This window comes from Arachis hypogaea, chromosome 5 (assembly GCF_003086295.3).
Source record: "Arachis hypogaea cultivar Tifrunner chromosome 5, arahy.Tifrunner.gnm2.J5K5, whole genome shotgun sequence".
In the NCBI taxonomy this organism is placed as follows: domain Eukaryota; kingdom Viridiplantae; phylum Streptophyta; class Magnoliopsida; order Fabales; family Fabaceae; genus Arachis; species Arachis hypogaea.
Window position 1 is genome coordinate 98,472,767 of NC_092040.1, and position 25,925 is coordinate 98,498,691.

The 25,925-nt window shown below is 31.5% G+C and overlaps 2 protein-coding genes across 6 annotated transcripts; both read left to right on the plus strand.

Annotated features, from left to right (window-relative positions):
- The first annotated feature begins 5,157 nt into the window (after positions 1 to 5,157).
- LOC112802178 (VIN3-like protein 1) lies at positions 5,158 to 13,410 on the plus strand. Of its 3 annotated transcripts, none has more exons than XM_029298452.2 (4): positions 5,158 to 5,500; positions 10,361 to 11,024; positions 11,439 to 11,749; positions 11,861 to 13,410. In XM_029298452.2, exons 2-4 carry the CDS (start codon positions 10,576 to 10,578, stop codon positions 13,051 to 13,053), a joined length of 1,953 nt encoding a protein of 650 aa, XP_029154285.1. In that variant the 5' UTR covers positions 5,158 to 5,500; positions 10,361 to 10,575; the 3' UTR covers positions 13,054 to 13,410. The 3 variants fall into 3 exon arrangements, with proteins under 3 accessions (XP_029154285.1, XP_029154284.1, XP_029154286.1); XM_029298451.2 differs by having other exon boundaries at positions 5,163 to 5,500; positions 10,398 to 11,024; XM_029298453.2 differs by having other exon boundaries at positions 5,323 to 9,275; positions 10,398 to 11,024.
- Positions 13,411 to 19,771: 6,361 nt separating this feature from the next.
- Positions 19,772 to 25,604, plus strand: LOC112802179 (fe-S cluster assembly factor HCF101, chloroplastic). 3 transcript variants are annotated; one of them, XM_025845276.3, is made up of 15 exons: positions 19,772 to 19,950; positions 20,033 to 20,173; positions 20,794 to 20,936; positions 21,024 to 21,074; positions 21,312 to 21,467; positions 21,812 to 21,955; positions 22,040 to 22,182; positions 22,272 to 22,341; positions 22,634 to 22,729; positions 22,858 to 22,947; positions 23,055 to 23,108; positions 23,423 to 23,546; positions 24,096 to 24,220; positions 24,714 to 24,836; positions 25,211 to 25,604. In XM_025845276.3, the coding sequence occupies exons 1-15, from the start codon at positions 19,866 to 19,868 to the stop codon at positions 25,280 to 25,282; spliced, it is 1,617 nt and encodes a 538-aa protein (XP_025701061.1). In that variant the 5' UTR covers positions 19,772 to 19,865; the 3' UTR covers positions 25,283 to 25,604. The 3 variants fall into 3 exon arrangements, with proteins under 3 accessions (XP_025701061.1, XP_025701062.1, XP_072093684.1); XM_025845277.3 differs by having other exon boundaries at positions 20,797 to 20,936; XM_072237583.1 differs by lacking the exons at positions 24,096 to 24,220; positions 24,714 to 24,836; positions 25,211 to 25,604 and adding an exon at positions 23,817 to 23,959 and having other exon boundaries at positions 19,798 to 19,950.
- The last annotated feature ends 321 nt before the right edge of the window (positions 25,605 to 25,925 follow it).

Below are 25,925 nucleotides of genomic sequence, written 5' to 3' on the forward strand. Positions count from 1 at the left end.
TTTATAATTTTGCCATATAAACATATTATAATAGATGTCATTTTATTATAAAATCAAACATATATATCTTTCTTTCAATCTTAACGTTACTTCTTGTGACGATTTTTATAATAATTAGTAAGATGACCATACTACTAAAATTTCTTTTGAACAATATTAATATACTTTTAACTATTTAATTCATTTTTTGTAACAGTTTTTGTTATAATCAACAAAATTAATCCTACAATTAAAATACTTTTTAGTAAATAATTTACATACATATAGATATTAAAAATAATATTTGAAGTCATAGTAACGATCACAAATGTTAAAAAGTATTAGAATCTTTCAAGAGAGTGTAATAATAAAGATGTGTTATAAAATTAACAATATAAAACATTATAAAATACTTAAAATAAGATGAAATTTTTTTATATAAAATTACTAGCAAAAATACTTTTAAAAAAATTCACATTTCAAAAAATCATTAAAAATAGTAATCGTTAACTAAAAAAGATATTTTTATTAAAGATAGCTATAAACAAAAGTAGTTGGTAGAAATTAATAAATATGAAGTGGAGGAAGCGTACAAAATTTTGAATTGTCAAAGGATGGAGTTGCCGATTCGTTATCTCGGTATCCCTCTAGGTACAAAGGATAATATGTATAGTTTTGTCAAAGATATATTTGTGGAGAGGCTTAGTTCTTCCTCGGGTGGAGCTTTCACGTGGTTTGTATTTTGTAATCCTCAGTAAGCTTAACACACGGAAAAAGTTACAGCAAGATATGGATAAATATATCATATATGTGAACAAGAATCTGAAACGAACCATTTATCACTTATTTTTCTCATGTCATGAGTGGATGTGGTCTAGATCTCTCAACAAATACTTTGAACTTTGGATAGGTGTAACAATAAATGGGCTACTATATATTTTCTTTGCTGTCTTATGGGCTATGCATGTGATATGATTTTTAAGCTGAAGCAACGTATAAAATATCTCTTGAATGCATGGAGATTATACAGGGAGGAGTTTAAAGCATCCCTAAGGAACTAATCTAGTTTCTAGTTGTTTATGCTTGCTGTCATCGTGCCAAATATATGTCTTGTGATTCTCTTTGATTATGTTTCTTGCCGTTGTTTTTTGCTTCTGTGATACTTTTTCTTTTGGTTTGCTCTCGTTTGTTGTTTTGGAGCTGATGTTGTGGATGTGCATCATGTTCTTGTTGCTCTTCATGTCATTGTTGGACACTTGGACTCACTTCCCTTTTGGGACCTTGTGAGTAAGAGGACTTGTCTTAAAAAAAAAAAAGTGTTGAGTTAGATTGATGACCATCATATTAAATTTTTTAATGGTTACCTGATGTGATAATTAAAATTTTTTTATATTAATAGTTAATTTATTGTCTAAAAAAATTTTAAAATCTTTAAATGCATAAAATTTATAATGAAATTAGCGTGTTGCACGAAATCAAATAAATGATAATAGCGATTAATAAATAGAGGAGTGTTAGGGATCAGCAGATTTTGTGATTTGTAACTATTAATTAGTCATCAATAGTATTTTTAATGGTGTGAAATTTTATTTAACGATAAAAAATTATTCATTTTTCTTTTGTTGACTAAATGCTTGCCAAATTTTGATAAAAAGTGCTAGTCTCTTAGATTTTTTTAATAAATATTATAAAAAAAGTGTGTTATTGAGTTGTGTTCAAGTTGTCTATTCAAAATTGTCTGGAATGATACAATATAAAGGATATTTATAGGTACTAAGAGAATCCTAATAATAAAGACGTAATCTCCTATAATAAATATTCAGATCTGCTAAATAATGCTAATTGATCCTAATTATATTCTAACAATTTTAAACACTTAAATATAAATATGAATTAAAAAATATTTTTTTAAAAATAATTAACATTTAATCACAAAAAATATACATTGTAAATTTATAAAAAATTTAAGACTCCTAATTATTTATATAATATTAAAGATTATTATCTTTATTAAAAATATTATATATACATAAAAAAATTAGTCATTATACGTTTAAGTATAAATATTTGTGTTATTTTATTTTTAATGTGTATTAATTCAAAAAGAGGAGCACTATTATGATGTTACATCACAATCATAAGCATTTTAATCCTCCCAAAGAATAGGGCACAAATTCGAATTTCATAAGTAAACTTATTGAAAATAGTGTAATTTAAATACTTCAATTTTCAAAAGTAATGTTTTTCATAATTTTTAAAAAGCTTTTACTAATATGTGCTCAAAAGTATATTTTATAATTATTATAAACAATATTTATTAAAATTATTAAAAAATAATTCTTATATATTTAATATATTTTTTGTATTTTAATATATTAAATATAAAATTTAATTATGATAAATAATTTATAAATATATCTAATTATATATCATCATGTAAATAAAAATAATTATTTTTTATATTAGTAGTGTAAATATCATTTAAATAAACAGTTATTTATAATTGGATTATTAATTAAAATATTGTAATATTAGTACTTTAAAATTAAATTTATAAATATATAAAAATAAAAAATAATTACTACAGCGTTATTAAAATGTACCATAAAATAATTAATTTTTGGGTAAAATGTTGTCCGCAGGCGCAGTAGATAGGAGAGTGAATAGACGCACCAATGAATGAGGGGTTGTTTGTACTTTTTATTTAGGTGCAGGCGCAGTGCATTGCAGGGCACCCCCTAATACCATATCCTAATCTATTTATAGGCCCCACACTTCACCCATTCACTCACTCTCATTTTTTCTCCTCACTTCCTTGCTTCATTTCCCATCTTCACCAAATCCTAATGGACATTTTTGTCCTCCAATCCCTGTTTCGAGTTTTACCATATCCCTCTCTATTTTTGGATTATTATTATTATTATTATTATTATTATTATTATTATTATTATTATTATAAATTTTATATGAGCACAAAGGTGACAGTTTACATTTGAAACTTTATTTATAATTAGTATATTACTAGGCATTAACATGTCTTTTGAGAAATTAAATATAAATAATAACAAGAACAAATTTGAGATTAGTTAAGATGAGGAGTATTTTACAAAATTAAAAGATTATGAGTTCAATCTATTAATAATATATTTTTTATAGATTATATACAATGAATAATAATTTAAGAAATAAAATTTATATACTAATTCTCTCATATTTTCATTATATATAATAAAATAAATGACAATAATTTCATAAATTTTATGTAAAATATATTTATTTTTTTTAGAATAATATATCAAAATGTGAATTTTTTTTATTTGTTTATTAAATAAAAATTTGTTAATGAATAATAAATATGAGATGGAGTATTAATTTTCTATGAGACTAAAATAAAATAAAGGCTTTTATTTGGAGTTAGGACTAATAAATATAGGTCAATTAATTTTTTTTTATAGATCTTTGAAGTATTTGGCTATATCAAAATGATTTAGTTATCAGTAAAAATCATAGTTATTAAAATTGGACCGAATTGATTGATTTGACCGAAAATCTGATAAACCGAATCTAATATCGGTCTGATCTAAGATTCTAACAGTTTAAAGTAGAGAACCGGCATGAACTGGTCAAACTCAATGAATATTGGTCTGCTGAACTGTTCAGCCGCAGTTGAAGGCGAACTTATGGCGCACCAGCGTTCTGTAAGTCCACCGAAAAATCCAAAATGTGTTCGCTAGGGTTCAAACTCCTTAGTTGAAGGGTATAACAAAGCTGATCAAACCACTAAGTTACAATGCTTCTTACCAATATATATACAAATTATAATACATATAGCATCTTTTATTTTACTTATATTCAATTTATTTTAATTTTAAAGTCACTTATTTTTAAATAAATTATATTTTATTTAACTATGATTTTATATTTAATACAAATTAAAAAGAAAAATAAAATTTTTTATTAACCACAATTTATTTATTTTTTTATGATTATATGATATCTATTAATATTATTTTTTCAATAAATACGTGTAGTATATAATAATAGGTAAAAAGACTCACATACAGTTTATCTTTATATGAAGTTGATAGTTAAAAATTGTTAGATGATAATTTAGTTAAAATTGTCAAATTATCTAATGGTTCTTAAATATTAACTTCATATGAAAACAATTGTATGTTAGCAATGATCCAGCGATCTATTAGCCTGACCAGTGACCGGATTAACTGGTTCGACCAATAACCCACCGATTAAACTAATGACCCAATAATCCAGTAGCTTGACCGATTCGATCATCGGTTCGATTCTGATAACTATGGTAAAAACTTTTTTGATATAAAGTTGTTTATTTTTCTCGACTTTTGGTAATAATTTTTTTGCTTGTCTTTCCGTTATATTTTGTATTATATCTATTTTTTTATTTGTATGAACGTGTTATGAAGTTAAAAATTAGTTAAATTAAATTTTAATAAAAATATTTTTAGAAAAAAAAGTTTAAAGAGTTAACTATAATATAAACCAACTAAACTATTTTTTTTATTTTAAAATTTAAAAAATTAAAATAGTGAGAGATTACTTTTTTTTTGTTTTTTAACTGATCTATTTTTTAACTAATTGATTAGAATTGACTTCACTTCTAATTAATTTTTTAATAGAATCTTTTTAAAAATATTAGAAAGATTGGATTTTGACATCTGCTTAAAAACAAATGTTAAACTATTTTAGCAGGCACAATTACCGTAGTAAGACAAAACTAAAATTTATTAACAGAAAAAATGTTAAAAATACTTCAAAATTTCAATTAAAAACATATTCTATCAAATTTTTGAAAAAAAGTTCACTAAATAAACAATGAACAATATAAATAATAGGCTATATTTTAGGCTCATTAAACATAAATAAACTTAATTAATTTAAAATTTAAAATTTAAAATTAAAATGAACCTTTTTTAAATTTATTATTTAAATTGTTAAAAAAAGGGGGGGTTTTTCTCCTATGTTTTCTCTTTTGCAAAAATGGGCATTCGGAAGAACTAACACGCCAATACAATAATACCGTACATTAGAAGGTTATAATAACTTCAAATCTGAGTTTCACTGACCTAAACAGAGGGGCAATAACGTCCATCCAGGTAAATTGGAAGCCTGAAAAGGGAATGAAAACAAGTACAGTGTATAGGTAAAGAGAAAAGAAAACACTGATCCAACCAAACAAACAAAGACTGCTTCAGACCTTAGCCTACATCTTCAAACTTCCACCTCCTCTCTCACGCGCCACCCTGCGCGCGTGCCCCTCCACCCCCACCTGTTTTCTCTATTAACGTGACCAACTCTCACAACAACTCTCTCTTTCTCTCTCTTCAACGCAACACAAAGTCACAAACTAACAACAACGAACGAAACTCGAACAACAACAACAACGACAACATAGTTTGTGTTTTGTGAAACCGAAACGAGATTCATCTCCAAATTTCGGTTCTTTCTTTCCAGAGCCCTTGATTTCCCCATTCACCATACTTACAGGGTCAGTGATTCTATTCTTCTTCTTCTCCTTCCTCCTCCACTTCGCAAAAACCACTCCTTCATTCCTTACTTTATTTCGGGATCCCTTTTTTAGATTCGTTCTTCTTTTCGTATGTGCAGATTTTAATTTACTATTATTATTTTTTTTCAAAATTACGTGCTTTTATTTGTTTCTATTATTATTTCAGCTGGTTATTGTAAATTTTGTAGTAATTTTCTCTTTTCATTTTTCGTGAAATAAAATTACCAGTAAAAAGATATTTATATGTGTTTTTTTGTAGAAGACTTTGTCTGATTTTTTTCCCTTCTTTACACTGTTGTTAATGCGGCAATGCGTATGGGAAAAGAAGTCAAATCGTGAAGTATGCGCTTTTTATTGTGCTTCTCTGCTCCTTTTTTTTTGTTCATGTTCGCTTTGTCGTTTATGTCACTTGTTTTTTTTTTTTTTTGGCTTGGAATGTATGTTGAAAATAAGTATAATGGAAATAATTGAAAAAAAAAGTGTGTTCTTTTTGTTGTAGTGTTTTCAATTGGGTATTTTGCATGAGGCATTGTTGGTTAACAATTAAATGGGCAGGATATATGGTAATATTGCAGTGTGGTTTGTGCATTTTTTCCTTTTTGTGTTTATTTATTTATTTATTTTTTACCAATTTAATACTTGTTGGTGTCATGTGCTCTATAGTTTTTCTAGCCTGCATTGTGATTTTGTGTGTTTCTTGTGTTAAATTCATGCGTCACATCGTGGCATTTTTGTATATGAACATGAACCATTGTTGTCTCCCTGATAGATCAATAGTTGTGGAAAATCCAGAGATTTTTTGAGAGTTCATATCGCCCGCTAGCTGTTTGTTCCTGATCTTGTATTAGAATTCCTACTTAAACAAGCTGGTAGTTGTGTTAAAGTTTTGGTTAAAAACTTTTAGCTTTCTTTGGTGTAAAAATAATTAAGTTCTTTTTAGTTTCTTAATTTGGTTCGTGTATGATTCACGAATCACCTGTGTAGTGGTGATTCATGCGCGGCCTTCTTTGCTGTTACACAAGTAATGTAGACACACTTGTCATGCTTTTTCTCTTTACTTGTCAGAAAACGGCAATTCAGTTATATTGTTTAGTGAGTGCAAATGGATTTAGAAGATAAATTCCTTGCTAGAGGTGAGCTTTTCGAGCTTCTTCTTCAGCCTTCTCTTTCGGTAGTTGCAACGATTTGCTTCACCGTTTTATTTTATAAGTAGCTCTGACTACTGAGTGCCAGCTGAAGAATAGTTTATCATGTATAGTATGTTCATCTGTCGAAACATCACATCATGTGGAGTACCAGCTGAAATTGGAAGTTGCATAGATGATTTTAAAGTTCTCTTGCCATGCATTCACCGTTTTTATAGTTACTTAGAGAGTTTCCGTTAGATGCCGTGATGTGAATGGAATAGAAGGCTTAGCTGCGGATGCGGATGTTTCTAGGAATAATAGTAAAATTGTCCCAACTCATTTAACTTAACCTTAGGTGAAGTATGCCCTTACCCGTTACCATGTGGGAAGGATAGCATGGAGGATGCTCGAATGCTGTGATTCTGTTCAATAGGTGAGGTGGGGAGGTATATTTGGAAGTGAGACAATGCTGAGGGGCAATTCAGATTGTTGGGGAGTATACTAAGACTAGTAGAGGGCTAGGCCTCTCGGAAACTTGGCATGGTCACTCGTTTGCTTTCATTCTCTCGGTAAATAATACGCACTTACCTGAAGGAGGGTGAAATCACAAAGATTTTACTCCATTTCCTTCAATTTCATATTGTTACATCCCTTTCTTCACTATACTAGATGGCCATTTTTAGCAGTTTTCAAGAGTGTTACTACTACATGTTTCAGAATAATACTAATCATAGTATAAGTTTTAGTTTTCTTATGCAGTTTTAGTTCAGTTCATAGCATAAGTTATTGAAACTTGTTTTGGAGGGTGTATTGTTCGTTTCTTATCATTTCACTTTGCAGTCTCATGGTTCCTTTCCTTTTAATGTTGCATGTACCCTATTCCTTGATCAAGATTTGTTTCCTTCTTGCTGGCCAAAACATGAAATTTGATTGGTTGGTGTGACATAATATGCTATAATTATATGCTTTAATTGACATGATATACCGTAGTAAGTGTAAATGGTTGTGATAAATTCCAGTGTATGGCTAATTTTAGTCAAGGATCAATGTTATGTCAGAATAAGCGTTTTGGGTTTTAATGATTACTGAACTATTATGTTTACTAATTTGTATTATCTCATTTGCCACGGGGTGGTATTGTTTTGGAAATTTATTAAATTGGAAAAATATTATACACTATTAAATTAGAAAATGCTGTTTGTCTTTGGCAATGCGGAAATGTTTTATACCTCATAAAAAACCCGAGCTCTACCCTGTTATGGAAAATATAACAATGAAATACGCAGAATCAAATCATTTCAAATTGTTTGTTACAATTTAAGCAAGGTTATGAATATTTTCCACAAAACCAAATGTGAAGTTTGGTTTCAATAGGATATTTCTTTGGTCTTTCCTGTTTGGTTTGATTGGACTTTTAACATGCATTAGTTTTTTCCTTTGAAGCTCATGGATATAAATTTTGACCTACCATTGATGTTCTGTTATTATCATATGAAACATTAAAGAATTGATTTGTGTTTCTAATATATGTTGAGCATGGCTCATACAAAAAGACATGTAATCGCCCAATTCAAGTATATGTTTTATTTTTTGTTTGGTGTTATAAATGTTTAGAGGTGAGTTTTATTATTGAATTTAATCATTGTCTTGATAGCAACTAGAAAGGGTAATTCTGCAGTCTAAGGGTGTGTTTGGTTTACATTTCATTTTCTGTTTTTATTTTCAGTTTTTTTTTTCCATTTTCAGAATTTTGTGAAGATAAAAGAGAAACCAGGAGGTGAAAACAAAAAACACTGAAAATAAAAATAGAAAATGAAAACGCAAACCAAACTCACCCTAAGTTGTCCTATTCGCTTCCAAATCAAAAATAAATTTTTTGGTATTAAAAGTTCATCAATAGTGATTTTTAGTATTTCTGCACAATTACGCAAGATTGTTTTGTGAACCTTCTGAAAGACCATATTCATTCTTCAAATATTTCTTCCAAAATGCATTAAGGTGTATTTGTGTATGATTTCCCTGTCCTTAATTAGCATGGCCAAGCTGTATCTGCTGTTTCTATATTAAGCTAATAATATTGGTCACAAACTTCACAAATCTACCGGTGGGTCTTAAATTTTCTTAATTAGAATTTTTGATCATGATCGTTGTTCATATTATTGCAAAAACTGATTTGTCATTGTTCACTAGAAAGATAAGATAATCGTGCAAGATATAGTATAACATCAAAGAAAATTTTAAATTTTGGTTATGTACTTAATTAGAAGTAATGTTAGAAATATCTTGCATGAAATATCAAGATCATGGAGTTTTAGACCAATCGTTTGATTGATAAAAAAGATACATTCCATTTAAACATTTGAAATGCTTTATGGGTATAATTTGAGATGTGCGTGTTAAATTTGAAATCAAAGCTTTTAGCATGTGCTCCTATAACTGCACAGAGCTATAGAATCTAGTATATGAAAAGGGTTATGCTTATTCTAAACTCTAGCAGCCATTTTAGCCGTCGATGCTCCTTGAGTAGCTACTCCATTGTGACTTTGGAAATGCTTCACTAGGGTAAACTCTGTCAAGATCTCTCTTCCGACTCTTCTCACCCTTGGGGAGGATCTGGTGCTTATGTGGTATCCACTTTCCTGCTCTATGTTTTCTAGTAATATAACCACATTTTAGGCTTTTAGGTATTTGAATTATTTGAAGGCATTTGATGTGTGTATACTTTTGCTGCTTCATCTGTTTTCAATGTGAACCATTGCATGTTTGGTGAGAAGATATAATATTTATTGTCTGAGTGTATTGTAGGGATCATTTTGAAATTTTAACTGATTTTGGGTAGCTGTTGTTTGTTCAATATGTGCAATTCTTCACCTGGATCAACTTGATTTTTGGTTTTTTCTTGGCGGTTGTGCATCTTGAACTTACATTATTAAATACATTTTTCTTTAGTTCTTGTTGTCTCCCTTGAATGCTTATTTCTTTCATTTGCTTATTTAGGATGGTATTAGCATAATAATAATTTCAACATTGATGTTTGGAGATTTTGAATGTTCCTAAATAGAAGGTAAATATTTGATTTAACATCACTTCTGTCAATGCAAAGAGCCAAGGAGGAATGTTTTAACAGACAAATGATTTTGTTCTAATGTTAGGCTTATACTTCTTGTTCAACTGGTTGTGATTCACCACACGTGATCAAATTCTATGAGTGTATTTATCTTACCATAGAGACATAGATTGTTGTGTTATCTTTGGACTCATTTTGACAATTTTTTGTGACGAAATGACCCTAATCGATGTGTGAGGCTATACTTCCCATTAGATCATATATCTAGTCCAAGTGTTGTAGAAACTGCCCTTTAATGCATAGAACAAGGCTCGATGGAAAAATTGGCATTAGTAGTGAGAATTAGATCATATGTGTGGAGAGTAACAATCTTAGTTTAAGTTGTTAAATATAAGTGCTTTTGACATTACTTATACAAGCAAATGAAATTGACTATGTTGTAAATGATCTAGGTTGCCCCGGCTTTCAAAGATTGAACTACACTCTGATTGCCATTCTAGTCATGTCAATGGTTGAATTTGAACTTTATATTTGTTTCATGAATCTTATCAATATCTTCGATATTTCTCTTTAGTTAATTGGCATTTATCTGTCTCTTTCAGTGTTACTGTTTTAGTTAGTCGAGCTTCCCTTCTGTCTTCGCAGGACTTACTTTGCTTTTGTTGCCGTGTTATCTGTTCAGGCTCTGGTGTTCAAGGCCATTCATCCAGTGTGCAAAGTAATCCCAAAAAAATGTCAATTCTGAAGGTGGTTCGAAAAATTCAGAACTCCTTCCGGAATTCCTGAAATCTGGTCCTAGGAAAGAACTTCTGAGAACGTCCTTTGATAAGGACAAAAAGAACAGTTCTACAAAGATCAGGATGACAGAAACAAAGTCAACTAGCAAGATTTCCAAGAAACAGGATTCGAAAAAATATTCTGCTCCTAGCAATCAGCTTTCAAGGAAACAACATCGAAAGGGTGAAAACCCTACTCGATTCATTCCAACCTCCGACCCACCTTCTGATTTTGGACATTCTGACTCGTGGATCTGTAAGAATTCGGCTTGTAGAGCAGTTCTGTCTAAAGATGATACATTTTGTAGAAGATGTTCTTGCTGTATTTGCCACCTTTTCGATGATAACAAGGACCCTAGTCTTTGGTTGGTTTGCACATCCGACTCAGCCCAAGGTGATTCCTGTGGTATGTCTTGCCACATCGAGTGTGCTCTTCAGCATGAAAAAGTGGGAGTAGTTGATCATGGGCAACTGATGCAACTAGATGGCAGTTATTGTTGTGCATCCTGCGGCAAAGTTACCGGGATACTTGGGTGAGTAATTTCTTTTCACCGACCACATTACATGACCTCACCTACTATTCGTTGATATACGGAGGTTTTTGATGAATCATTTCCAATTTCTTTGTTTCAGTGGCAAAAAGTTTATTGATGTGCATTCTGATTGTATAATACTACTGGAAATAGAATTTTCTCATGTTTTCATCCCCTTCTGTCCATCATTTTCTTGCAACAATAAGCAAACTTTCAACTACTGTAGTTTTTGGATCTTTGATGTGTCTTTTCCAGGATTAATTAATTCCATTATGGCCTTTCCCTGGCTCCTTGAATTTTTGTAGTGAAACAAATTGTTGTGGTGTATAAATTTTTGTGTTACTTCTCTTTCAACACTTACGTTGGTGGCTAAGTTTGCAGCATTGTGTTGATGTTCATGTTTAATAATGGCAGATGTTGGAAGAAGCAGCTAAATATAGCAAAAGATGCTCGGCGTTTAGATGTGCTGTGTTACCGGATATATTTGAGCTTCAGGCTTCTGAATGGAAGTTTAAGATTTAAACAACTTCATGAAATTGTACAAGAGGCGAAGGCTAAATTAGAAACGGAAGTTGGTCCAGTTAATGGGGTTTCTTCCAAGATGGCACGTGGCATTGTCAGCAGACTCCCTATTGCCGGTGATGTACAGAAACTCTGCTCTCTTGCTATTGGGAAAGCTGATGAATGGTTGGCCACTGTTCCCAGTTCAAATCCAGAATCCGGAGGTTGGAATTATTGCCTTCTTTTATTTATGGTTTCTTCCTTTCTTATCCTTTTGTTTTTTGGCCCAAACAATTTCGATTATACTGTTGACAATGACTGTATTTAACTTGCAGAGGGCTCCCTTCCCGCGGCCTGCAAGTTTGTTTTCGAAGAGGTAACAGCTTCATCAGTCAAAATAATTTTGATTGGAATATCAAATGCGTCTTCCGAGGAAATTAAGGGTTACAAGCTCTGGTATTACAAGAGTAGGGAGGAATCACACACAAAAGATCCTGTTTGTGTCTTTCCGAAAGCTCAGAGGAGGATTTTGATATCTGATCTCCAGCCATGCACAGAATATACTTTTAGGATTATATCTTATACCGATAAGGGCGATTTAGGTCATTCTGAGGCCAAGTGTTTCACCAAGAGCATAGAGATATTGGAAAAAAGTCCGTCTTCATCGGTTGCCATCGGCCGCAAGAAGGAGAGCCTTCAAACTGGAGACAATTCTTTTGGATCCAAAACGGAGCCGAGTTCTTCAATGGTTGATTCTGGATTTAAAGTTCGAGACCTTGGAAAACTTTTGCATCTTGCCTGGGCTCAAGAACAAGGTTGCTTGGAGGGGTTTTGCGGAGCGGATTTGAGAAATTGCTGTGCACAAAGAGAAATGATTGTGCCTCGCAATCTAGAAGAGCGGTTCCCTTCCGTTTCACGAGGCCTCGATTTAAATGTTGCTTCGGTGCCTGATTTAAATGAAGAACTTACACCTCCTTTCGAGTCTTCCAGGGACGAAGATAATGGTTGCACTTTGCAGCAGGCAGTTGAGCCGGACGACGATGCAGCCTCTCATGATCTCGAAAAAAACTGTTTGGCAGGGTCGGATGGTAGTGGTGATTCCCAAATCTGGACACAAGGGCCGACCGGAGAAGTCCCGGCTGTTGACTCTCGTGTAGATGCATGCAAGAAAAGGTTAGCAAGCTCGAACGAAGAGGCGCATGATTGTGACAGCACTCTGATGAATGGATCTCCTTTGCACATAGCGGATGGTTCGTTCTCATTGGACGAGAACTTCGAATATTGTGTGAAAGTGATTCGTTGGCTAGAATGCCAGGGTCATATTAAACAGGAGTTTCGGTTGAAGTTGCTGACATGGTTCAGTTTGAGGTCGACGGAGCAAGAACGTAGGGTGGTTAACACGTTCATTCAGACTCTGATCGATGATCCGAGTAGTTTGGCCGGGCAACTCGTCGACTCATTCTCCGATATTATATCAATCAAGAGGGCAAGAAATGGGTTGTGTAACAAAGCTGTGGGATCAAATTAAGGGTGTGGTTTGCTTCTTTCAAGGCTCTTACCATTTTACAGTGACAAGATCACCTTGTACAGGCATTTTTTATTGCTCACCTTCTAAGTGATTCATTATTGTTATTATTGGGGACATTGATGTTTCTTTGTCCTGCTAAAGGGATTTGCATTGATGATTATTGCAGAGGCAGTAACACATTTTTCCTTGGAGGGATGATCCTTGGAAGTGAAGATTTAAGGATGTTAGGTCTTAGGAGGCATTTTGCTATTTGCTCAATTTATTGCAATTATTTTTAAAACTATGAATTTATTTAATCAGCAAGATATTATTAGTGTTGATACTTTCTTTTTCTATCTCATTTTTCAATTACTTTCATTTGATGGAGCGACAAGATGTGATTGCTGATTCAATTTCTGCTTCAAGCTTCATTTTTTGTTACTTTATGCGGGTTCTCTTTTTAATCAATGTAGGTTTATACCCCAATTAGTGTGAAGCCTTGGTCGACCTTGGTTATCATCACAGGATATTTAAGGGTTCTTTAACCCTAATGTAAATTCACTCGAGCAAAAGTCTTGGAGTTACATAATAATAAGTTAACAACAATAATAATAAATATGGCAGTCTTCGTAAAGAATTAACTTACAAGCTTTGAGTTATAACCTCAACATGATAATCTGTTATAGGTAGGTGAATAAAAAATACATGTGGATACAAAAAGTTGGATATTACATTAGTTATTATATATATATATTGTTTTAAATATTTTTAATATATATTTATATTTTAATATATATTTTATATAGATAATTGATTTTTGTTATACATATAGTATGATTTTTTTTTGTTAGATGAATTAGACACTCCTAAATTCTAGACATTATAACATTACAAACTCACGTATACTACATATTTACATTTTACACACATAATATATTTAAGGATTTCTATCTACTACTTGATTTCAATCAAGTTTTAAACCCAAATATGATTGCTCGGGAGACAAATGAATTGTCACTACGCTAAAGTCTATGGTGATTCTTAAAACAAAGTTTGCATAATTGCATGATTGTGGATTTTCTCTTACTACTAACATCTTTAATCATGTCTAGCTTTTTCTCTTTTGCATGGACGGTCAAAGAAGACTAGCAGGGTGGAAAAAGTAAACTTTCCTGAGTGATCAGGGTGTGTTTGGTTCATAATTTCATCCACTTGGACGTTTCTTGGCTTGAATGAAGAATTTCTTTTGTTTGGTGAATATTTATAAACCAACTGCCAACATGAACGGACTTTTGAGTTTTGAGGTCCAAATCCATGTTCAAGCCCAAGCAACAATTTATAGTCTTGGCATTAAATATAGGTGATTTCTTCTAAACCCGCGATAAAAATACGGGTAACACACCCTTAACAACATGTATCAACCTTGACCATGCATGAGATAAAAATATCAAAGATCATTAATGAGTATTCATTCAATTGTTTATATTATTATCGTATTTGCATTGTAGAATTCGAATTATGTACTTAAATATAAGATGTTTAGAAGGACCATTTTGCAAAATAACTTAAGCTATATGTATTAAATGAAGGTTGGGCTCTTTATTTTATTGTGTGTTGTGATGAGTGTCTTGACTGACTTTATATTTATTATTAAATAAAATTAGGATTGTACACTTCATTGTAGCTGCGTCTGATGAGTGTCTCGACTGCTTCCATTTTCACCATCCATAAGAGATCTCAATTTGTTTTAATTTTTTCATAAGTTTGAATTATACGCTAGGTATGTTCTATGATTTTATTATGATGCAAATTAATACATTTTATCTTAATTTTGTTTTGATGCAGTGAAAGATCCTCTTGGATTTTTAGTTTTTAGTAGATTCTTATTTAGGCTTTGTTAGGATATAGAAAAGAAAATAAAAGAAAAGAAAATAAGAGAAAAAAAAATGAGAAGAGAGAAATAGAAGGAAAAAAGTAGAGTTATTTGTGTATTGTTTGGACGGAGAGAAAATGGATAGAAAGAAAATAGAATTTTTTTTAAATAAAAAAAATAAAAAAAAATCATAATGGTATAAAATTATATTAATATTTTAATAAAATATAAATATTTTTATTTATTTATGTTTTATTATATTTTATAAATATTATAAAATATTATAATTTTATATATTTAATTTAAATTATTTATCTAATAGATATATCATGTTTAAATATAAATTTTTATTATAATAATATATTAAAACTATTAAAATCAAAAGGGTAAATCTGAAATTTAAATCATGTTTGTTTTTCTCTCAATTTTTTTCACAATTGAGAAGAAAATTTTACATGAGTTCCACATATTTTTTTTTGTTTTCCACTCAATTTCTTTTGTGATTTAAATAATGAAAACTTGATTTTTCCATCCAATTTCTTCTCTTATATTTTTTTCCTTCCAAATTCTTTTAATTTAAATACAGTATTAAAAAAAAAGATGATTCCTACAAAGTTTCAAAGTTGTAATTGACTGTGGTGATTGTCCTTTCTCTTCTCTCTTTTCACGAAATTTCTTACAACCATCAAAGATTTCTTTTAATTTTGAAAAACAACGAAAAAAAAAAAGAAAAAAATCTTCACAAGTCAGGTGTAAAAGGTGCTATTCAATTAAATAATGATAATATGTCATAAATCAATAATAAATCTTTGGTTATATCTATCTAGTTTGTAAAGAAAAGAACCTAAAACCAGGACTATCAAAATTTATATATATAGTGTTGATGAGCATGTTGCTATTTATATGCTTCCTTTTTTTCCGGAAGAAGTTCTTAGTAAATCCTGAACCTGCATGTTCTATATCCCTGCTTTGACCAAGATAATTGTAAAATAAATAAATGTGAGATTCCAGTTCCCATGTAAGTTATGTTTTTCTAATCGACGTATTCTTTTATGCATTGTTTCAAGAGCATTGAAAAAGTTGATGTGAACGGTCTCTTACATATATTATAGAGTATACACTATAGACGAAGATAATTAGTCATATATCATTATTTAAAATTAAGACTTAAGTGACTCATTTTTTTCTACTATAATCTATATATAATTGGAGAAAATGTTGATAAAAGAAAACTTAATAATACGTTGGCAGTTGGAATAAATTTTTTACTTCAATTTTAGTTGAATGAATCATTTCCATAGTTAGTTATTATGTATTTGTTGGAACGTACACCATCATCAAATTAAATAAGATAAAAAATTGATAAATAAAGTTTAATTGTAAAACTATTGATAAGGTTTAACAATGGGTAAAATTGTCATGTAGTTATGCCATAAATTGTCTTTAATTTATGCATATTTTGATGAAATTATTTTTAAGCAAGAATTATTTATGTTTTAATAAATAACCCAATAAATTGATTTACCATGTTTGATTGTTCTAAGTGAAAAATAATGTCTACATATGTGGATGATGTAAAAATTAATTCGGACAACGATTTAGATGATGATTTCAATTATCAATCGATTTCAGATGATGAAAATTCATTGAATGTTACTAGAATAATGAAGACATAGCTGAAGTTAAAAGAATTGCGAATTTAATAGTGGAGAGACATTTGTAACCTCGAGTTTAGAACAGATGATGAAGTTTACCAATTTTATAACGTTTATATTAGTTAGCATGGCTTTGTATGAGGAAGGACAACATCATTAAAGATAAAGATAGTATAATTATTTGAAGACAACTTGTGTGCAATAAAGAGGGGTGACGAAATATGAGGTATCTTGATTTAGACAATAGAACAATGGAGGCAAAATTAATCACAAAAACTAAGTGCCAAGCGTGACTTAAGGTTAAGTTTGACTACTAGTATGGGAGATGGAAAATATCATATTTTGTTGAAGGTTACAATCATGAATTAACTCCTCCGATATTTGCATATTTTGTTCCAGCCAATCGTCATCTAATTGTAGTCGATAAAGTCCAAGTGTAGAACCTTCACCAATTTGGTGTCAAAACGTGTCATATTATAGGATATATTACAAGCCAGAAAGGTGGATATCATTATGATGGTTTCATTCGCAAAGATTTATACAACCATATTGACTGTTATCGTAGATCAAAAGTTAAAAATGGGGATGCAAATACCGCAATCAATTATCTGATTCGCAAATCTAACAATGATCTTCTTATTTTTGGGAAGTATATATTTACAAGTGATCACAAGCCCGATCATATATATTTTGGGCAGATGGCCAATCAATTGTCGACTATTAGTGTTTTGGAGATATTGTTGTTTTTTATTCCACTTACAAGAAGAGTAAATACAACAAACCATTGGTCATATTTTCTAGATGCAATCATCATGGACAGATTGTTATTTTTTGTTGTGGTTTACTATTGGACGAATTGAAAACCTTTCTTGAATTGATAAGTGAGAAGCTTCTGAATGCAATAATAAGTAATAACACATGGAGACATTGCCATGCGAGATACAATAAAGAATATTGTTCCTAATGCAACTCATGGCTTATGTGGATGACATCTTTAGAGAAATACATGTGAAAATATAAAGAATTCAAATTTTTTACATAATTTTAAAGGTTTAATATATGACAACAATGACTGCAAAGATTTTGATTGGAGATAGGAGACCATATTGAAAAAGCCCAATCTTGTTGGGAATACATGGATGGCAAAAACTTACGAAACTCCAATGACGGTGTGGGCACATTATTTTCTAAGGAAAAAGTTTTTCGAGTACAGTGTGAAGGTATAAACTCCCTGATTAGATTTCATGTTAACCGCATGAATACACTAATCAACTTCATGCATAATCTAGATAGGACATTAAATGAATATAGAAACAATGAATTAGTAGATAACTTTAAATCTCAATGCTCTGGGCCTATGATGATTACTTTTTTAGAAGTTTATGCAAAATTTGCAACAAATTGTTTCACTCATGACATTTTTAAGAAAATATGTAACGAGATTCAGAAGGTTGGGACATTAAATATCAAGTTATTGTCTACCGTTGGGGACAAAGCTGATTTTAGTGTGATTGCTCTAGAAGGCCCGATAAAAGATCTATTGATGGAACTTCATAGATGTAATAATCTATTTTCATGCTTTTGTAGGTTGTTTGAATCGTGTGGCATTTTTTGTAACCACATTTTTTGTGTCATGAAGTACGAGAACTTGTTTGACTTTCAGAGTTTTTGATCTACAAAAGGTAGACTAAGAATGTAAAGAATAAATTTAGTTGTACAAGAATATATGATAAGCATGATGTTGAGAGGGTTTTGAAATTCCGAGTGGGTGCATTGGCATCTAATTGTAGTAAACTATGTGATGGCGTGATCTCGCATGTAAAAAGATGTTTACTTTGAAGAAATTCAGTCAAAAATTTTGAAGCTAACTATTCGTATGCAGTCACAGAAACATGGCACTACCGCTCCAAATTCAAATGTAAAAGGAATTAATGATCCTTTTATTGTTAAGAGTAAAGAAGCCACTTCCCGTTAGTTTTTGTAAAAGAAAAAATAGCAAGCTCTAATTACTACAAGTATACCATTACTACAAGCGATGCCGTGATCTACTGCACATGATTGACCATACCTAATTTTTTTGAGATAACAATAGAGAATGTAATAGCTACAGTTGAGTTCATTAAACAGATGAATGGCTTCAAGGTTAATTCATAATACTGATAATACTGATAGAATATTTTCAAATATCACTTGCTTCTTATTTACAATGATATTTAAATCTAAATTCCTATAACACCTTTTTTAGAAAAGTTTTGTTAAATCTACCAAGTGTTCTATTGCTAAGTCCGAAGAATTATTACAACCAAAGTCAAAGATAACAGTTAGTGTTTATAATATAGAGGTTATTATTCAAAACATGTGAATCATTATTAAAAAAATATATAAGTTCTGTTGTTTAATGTTCATGCATGATTTTAAAAAAGGTGGAATAAGCAAGACAAAGAACACGAGGAATGAAAAGTGTAAAGATGACACGCTTGATGAGGTCATGTATACATTGTCTGATTTTAAACTACTATGCTTATTGAAACTGTCATTAATTCCCTTGTTTTTTTTTAATTGGTATGTAATGTCGATGAAAGTAGCCAACCGATGGTTGATGTCACGAAGAGAATTCATTTGCATTGGATAAGGATTATTTACACTTTTTAAATAAAGCAAGTAAATACTTTTTTTAATAAATATAATAGTAAATTTTAGTCTTTTAATCTTTATCTTAATATTTCAAAATAAACACTTTTATTATTATTGGAAACTTAGTTCAAGTGACTCATGATGTGTTTTTCAAATAGCCACATCCGAATTTAAATTTGGATGAAGTAAGAAGTGGAATAAGAATACATTTAAAGAATTAATTTAGTGTGTATAAGTATACAGTGTGAGCGTGCTGTGTAATAAGACAAAAAAAGAAAGTATAATCATGTTAACAAATTAAATTAAAAAAAATTGAATTACATTATTAAATAATTTTCATGATAAAAAAACGGATATGGACGTGTGAACACGTGTAGCTCAGGTTCTTCATTAGACGAAATTAATAATTAATTAATTAATTTAACAATCGAGATTTAATTATTTAAATGTGAAGTACTAAAATTTACACTCGATTTATCAAAATGTCAAGAGCCGACTCAAACAAAATTAAGTCAATTATATAAAAAAATTAATTTAAATATGCTTCACACTTATTATAAATTAAAAATAAAATTAGTAATATATATTAGTAGCTAGTAGCAACTGAAAACATGAGGCTCAGAAACTGTCACTCACCTCACCCTTCCATTTCCACTTTCTCTATCTGAAAAATGCAACCCCTTCATGCTCCATCTTCTTCTTCACCATACCTTAACCTTTCATTCCGAGCCTCAAAACCACAACACTTAACATGGGGTATCCACTTCAACTTTCTCTCATTATTTCCTTTCTCTTTACTAACAATTCTCATTATATTTTTATGTCTTTGTTGTTGCAGGTTCGTTTTCACATCTGAAGTCTTCACCTTTGTTTGCCATTCATTTAACTCTTCAGTCTCAAAGGGACCAAAGTTCATTATGGAGATATCACAAAAGGGCCATCTTTTGTTCTGGTGCTACCAGAGCTACTTCTGTTGAAGGTAATTTTTTGTTTTTGTATGTTTTTTTTTCCTTGATGCTAATTTCCAACTCATGGGCATCAACTGTTTGTTAAAAAGGTTTGGAATTTACTGCAAGTTTTGTTGATGAAGAAGCCAAGGGAATTGCTAGTGTCAATTACGGTTTTTATTTGAGGAACTGTTTCTATTATCAAATTTTAATTTTGCATCTTCTGGGTTTGTTGGGTATCTATTTATGCCTGTATGAATGTAAATCTAGTGCTTGGACAAACTTGAACTTATGAGGCCTTTGATAGGGGTTGTAGAATCTTAACTGGATTGGTAATTGTGCAGAGCTTGAAATGAAATGTTTATGGAAAGCCAAATCGGCTTGTCTTTCTTGGAATTTATGAATCATGGTTGAAACTTGACAAGGTTCTTGGTTTCATGCATGCATCATTTGAAGAATTTTCCAAAGCTTTTGGCCTTGGTTCAGAATTTGAAAGTGTTGTTTACAGTTTATGCCTTAAGTTGTTCAGCCACCAGAAAACAAAGAAATGATTTATTAATGGACTACATGCGTTTACTTCATGCCTTTGTTAACTAAATTTCGTGTTTAAATGTTATTTTGATTTCACTTAGTCCTTATCTGCACTGTGCAGTAGGCTCTTCTTCGGTATCAACTGGAACACCGGAGGATGATGTGTTGAAAGCCTTGTCTCAGATTATTGATCCAGACTTTGGAACGGATATCGTTACATGCGGATTCGTCAAAGATCTCCAGATCGATAAAGCTCTTGGAGAGGTCTTAAAACCACAGGCCTAAAACTTTTCTGCAATGTACTTGTAAATGATGATGTTCTTACTAAATTACTTTTGCTTCGAATCTCAGGTATCTTTTCGGTTAGAGCTCACTACTCCGGCATGTCCAATCAAGGACATGGTAAATGACACAATTGCCATTGTTTGAGCTACAGCTGATGTAGGTTAGAGTGGTGGACTTTTTTTCTGTAAAACTCATTAAATACTAATAAAAATAAACGAATTTGTGTGAATTTCCATTGTAAAAGAAAAAAAAAGTAGCACGTTTCCTACCTGATTTTGTCTCATTCTCTTTCCCTAAATGTGATGTTAAAGTCTGGTCTCTTTTAGGGACTAATTGATTGTATATTTATGGCAGTTTGAGGAGAAAGCAAACGAAGTGGTGACGAATCTCCCTTGGGTAAAAAATGTAAAAGTCACAATGTCCGCACAGCCAGCAAGACCTCTATTTGCAGAGCAACTTCCAGCAGGTCTACAGACAATTTCAAATATTGTGGCTGTGTCCAGTTGCAAGGTTGATCTTTTTGGAAGGTTTTTTCTTCATCATATGTTGGTCTTGTTATATTATTTGCCATAATTGAGGTTTTTTCTTCTCAACCTTTTTCCTTCAATTTTCTTTTTGTAATTCTTCACATGTTTGGTTTAACATATGACACCTGAAACTTTTCCTTTCTTTTTAAACATATGAGTATTGTTTCTATTGAATGTATCTGAAGAAATAAAAAAAAAAAAAACTACCAAGTACCAATTATACATTTTCAAATAGGTTTGAAGCTGAACTTTAGTTAGTTAGAAGTATGATTGAATCTATTCACTTTTGGTTCGCATCATTAATACCTTTCATGTCAAAATTTGTAGGGAGGAGTTGGAAAATCAACTGTAGCTGTAAACCTTGCTTACACTTTGGCTGATATGGGTGCTAGAGTTGGTATATTTGATGCTGATGTTTATGGTCCAAGCTTACCAACGATGGTCTCTCCTGAAAATCGATTGCTGGAAATGGTAATATATGATGAATCAATTGGTTTGGTTGTTAGTATAGTTTGAGTGATTTATTTCACACAATTGTTGAGCGTTTTGCTGCAGAATCCGGAGAAGAGGACCATAATTCCAACTGAATACCTGGGGGTGAAGCTGGTCTCTTTCGGATTTGCTGGACAAGGACGTGCAATAATGCGTGGCCCAATGGTTTCTGGAGTCATTAACCAACTTTTGACTACTACCGAGTGGTATACATTTCTAAAAGCCAGAAAACAAATTCTGCTAAACATTAAATGAGTTCTGCATGATTTGTGATATTAATTTTTGTACAATATAGGGGCGAGCTCGATTACCTTATTATTGACATGCCTCCTGGAACTGGAGATATTCAACTCACTTTATGCCAGGTTCTGCTCTAGATATTCTTTGTTATATTTCATTTGCTTATCAGTAGATTGATTCTTCCATCTAATTTTATGTTGCATTGCATTGCTCATGGCTTATGTCGAACCGGCTTGAAGCTGGTTTGATTGTAGATCGAGTTGACATTTGAGCCAGCTTGATCTTTGGGCTGAAATCCGACCAGCCCAACGATGTTTGACTTATGAAGCTTGTATAGTGTATATTCCCATAGTTATTTGCCAAAATATGTGTGATCTCCAATCATCATTTGATTTGACTTTGGTCGTATCACTCCAGATAGTTCCTTTAACTGCTGCTGTAATTGTTACCACTCCTCAAAAGCTGTCATTCATTGATGTTGCAAAAGGAGTTCGGATGTTTTCAAAGCTAAAGGTGATACTTCTATCACTCAATGGTGTAACTGTTCCAATTTGTTATTTTCTTACTCATGCTTGAAACTGATTGTTTTAAATTTTAAAAATGTGATACTAACATGTATATTTTGTATGTTTACAAATAAGGTGCCTTGCGTTGCTGTTGTGGAAAACATGTGTCATTTTGATGCTGATGGAAAGCGATATTACCCGTTTGGTAGAGGTTCAGGTTCTCAGGCACGGACAACGTTATTTAATTGTTTATACTTTATTTGTTTCAACATAGAACATTAAAAATTACCTTTTGTATGTGGCACATATTGATGGTTTGGTCATATATGCAGGTTGTTCAGCAGTTTGGAATACCTCATCTGTTTGATATGCCTATTAGACCAACTGTATGTTTCATGTTACGCCATTGTTCACTCTTGAAATTATTCTTCTCTGCATCTGCATGATAAATTGTGTTATTATGCCTACTGCTGCTGCTTTTCAACAAGTTCTGTTGCGGTATAAGTGTAATCAGTATAAACATACCAAGACCATGTTAAACTTTTTTAATGAATATCTACCTTATCTTGACTTCGATATTCCTTTATATTCTAAGATATGGTATTGATATTACTGATAATGATATAGTATTCTTAGCAATTGACATGGTATATTGTTTACTGCAAACTAAGGCTGTTTATTACAATAATGACTGTAACAGCTATCTGCTTCTGGAGATAGTGGAATGCCCGAAGTGGTGGCTGATCCTCAAGGCGAAGCGTCCAAGATATTCCAAGATCTAGGAGTGTGTGTAGTGCAGCAGTGTGCTAAGATACGCCAACAAGGTATTATATTACTCCTAGATAATAATTGAAGACTGAAAATGTATCTTATAGTACCTGTTAGTTACAAGCTACCAACGCTATTCTTTGCTTCTCTATAGTATAACAACAACTACCAAGTCTTGTTCACTTGTATATAACTGGCTCTAAGTTCACTGATCCGTTTGTGGTAGTTGAAATGTTTAATACCTTTTATGATACTAGGCAACGTTATAGAGCATATAAATGCAAATTTTCGTGACTCCCAACACTTGCTTTTGATGATTTTCACAGAAACGTTATGCACTTTTCGCTTTAAGCACGAGTGAACGTAATGCATTTATTTTTGGAAACTCGACATAAACCAACCCTGTTCGATATGGTGCAGTTAAAACAGTTTGTGAGGTATCTGTGTTAGAGAATTCCAAAAAGTTGTTGGTTAAGTATGATATGTAGGAACTTTTAGATATAAATATGATATATATTTGAGTGGCAAGATTACCTTTATATTTTTAAATTCTGATTAAGCATTTCTACTTTCTCTTAGCTGAAAACATTATATTTTGAATTCAGTTTCAACAGCTGTCACCTATGATAGATCAATCAAGGCAATCAAAGTGAAGGTACCAGATTCAGATGAGGAATTCTTCCTGCATCCTGCGACGGTGAGACGGAACGACCGATCTGCTCAGAGTGTGGTATGTGGATATTTAAGAGTTTTGTTTGATTCAAAGATTAAAATTGAGTTACAGTTAACAATGCATAACTTGGATTCTGTATTGTTAACATTAGTATGCATGATGATGATGCATAAAGTTAGAAAGAATGAAAACAAAATAAGGTTATAAAGCAAATAAAATTTAGAGCAGTTTACTTCTTTATGCTTATGCGGCATTTTTGCCACAACTATTCAGTTAGTAAAAGCTATTGCCTTTTGACCTGCAAAGTCAAGAGAAAAGTTCAAAACGGAAGCTTATACATATATATGAGCTGATCTTGAATTCAAAGAGATTAGTTATTGGGACTAGATAGTTGTTACAGAAAGTCAACACCAGCTACATTGAATAACTGATAATTAAGCTATAAAGCAGACAAAAAATGTTGCTTTCTTAGAAGAAAAGTCAACACCATTACTACACTCATGTTGCATGGTTTGCAAGTCATTTCAATTTTGGTATGCAATGATTGCAGGATGAATGGACTGGGGAGCAGAAACTGCAATACACCGATGTTCCTGAAGATATTGAACCCGAAGAAATTCGACCAATGGGAAACTATGCTGTTTCAATAACTTGGCCTGATGGATTTAGTCAGGTGATATAAATGTTAGAATTGAAAATAGAAAGATAGCTTTGAACTATATACTGTTAACATATCAGTTGTTAAGGCTTTGACTCTGCATTTTGCTGGTTAATTTGCTAACTAGAGCCTTTAATTCTTGGCTTATGCACAAGAATTTGTCCACTAATTTGGTGTATCAAAATATTATGTATCCATACATAAACTATGTCTAGGTACGATGGAATTTATTTTGATACACCATGTTTATCTATTCAACAGTGGAAAACTAGGATTATGTAGCAACTAGCAACCAAACAGTCCTGAATACATACCACCATTCGTAATTATTTCATGTGAAGCAATTATGTTCCGTTATTAATTTTTCGACTCCTGCCTTGTGGATGCAGATTGCGCCATATGATCAGCTGCAGACAATCGAACGGCTAGTCGACATTGTTTCGCCAACTGTACATGCATGATAATATTGGCCATTGAAAACATCACAAGGATTGCATTAATGTGCTTGTAATTGGTGGAGTTATGCATGTAATAGCCTCAATTTTCGTTCAATTCTCCTCCATATACTAGGCATATTGGTAGAGTTTGATAGATTATTCTAAGTTAATAGCTTGGCCTTGAGGCTCACTAAACTCCTCAAGCTTTTTGTTACTTGTTCCATTGAGTAAAGCATTCATTTGCAAGTGACAGTTTACTCACTTTTTATATCGAAGTTGTAAGGCTAATACATAATAGAAGTTATAAATTAAATGGTAAGTAATGTCTTATTTATTACTTTACAAATCTCTTCACTTTAGGATCTTTTGCCTTTTTCCGTACTATTCTTACTTTCTAAAGAAAAAATAACCGTATGTATGTGTAAACTAAAGAAAATTGAGTTTAATTTAAAGTTTTGATAAGAGTTTAAGTAGCAAACTTCTTAACTATCTTAACAAAATTTGCTAGTGTCGTTTTTACACCAAGCGATTGGCATAAGTTTGAACATTTTGGTAAAGAGGATGAATGATAAAATGGAGTCAAGGTTCTAATTCTAAGCCCTTGTTACAGTTATACACTTCATGTTCCATGTTTCTCAGTCTGAAAATGAAATAACCCCTCTAGCAA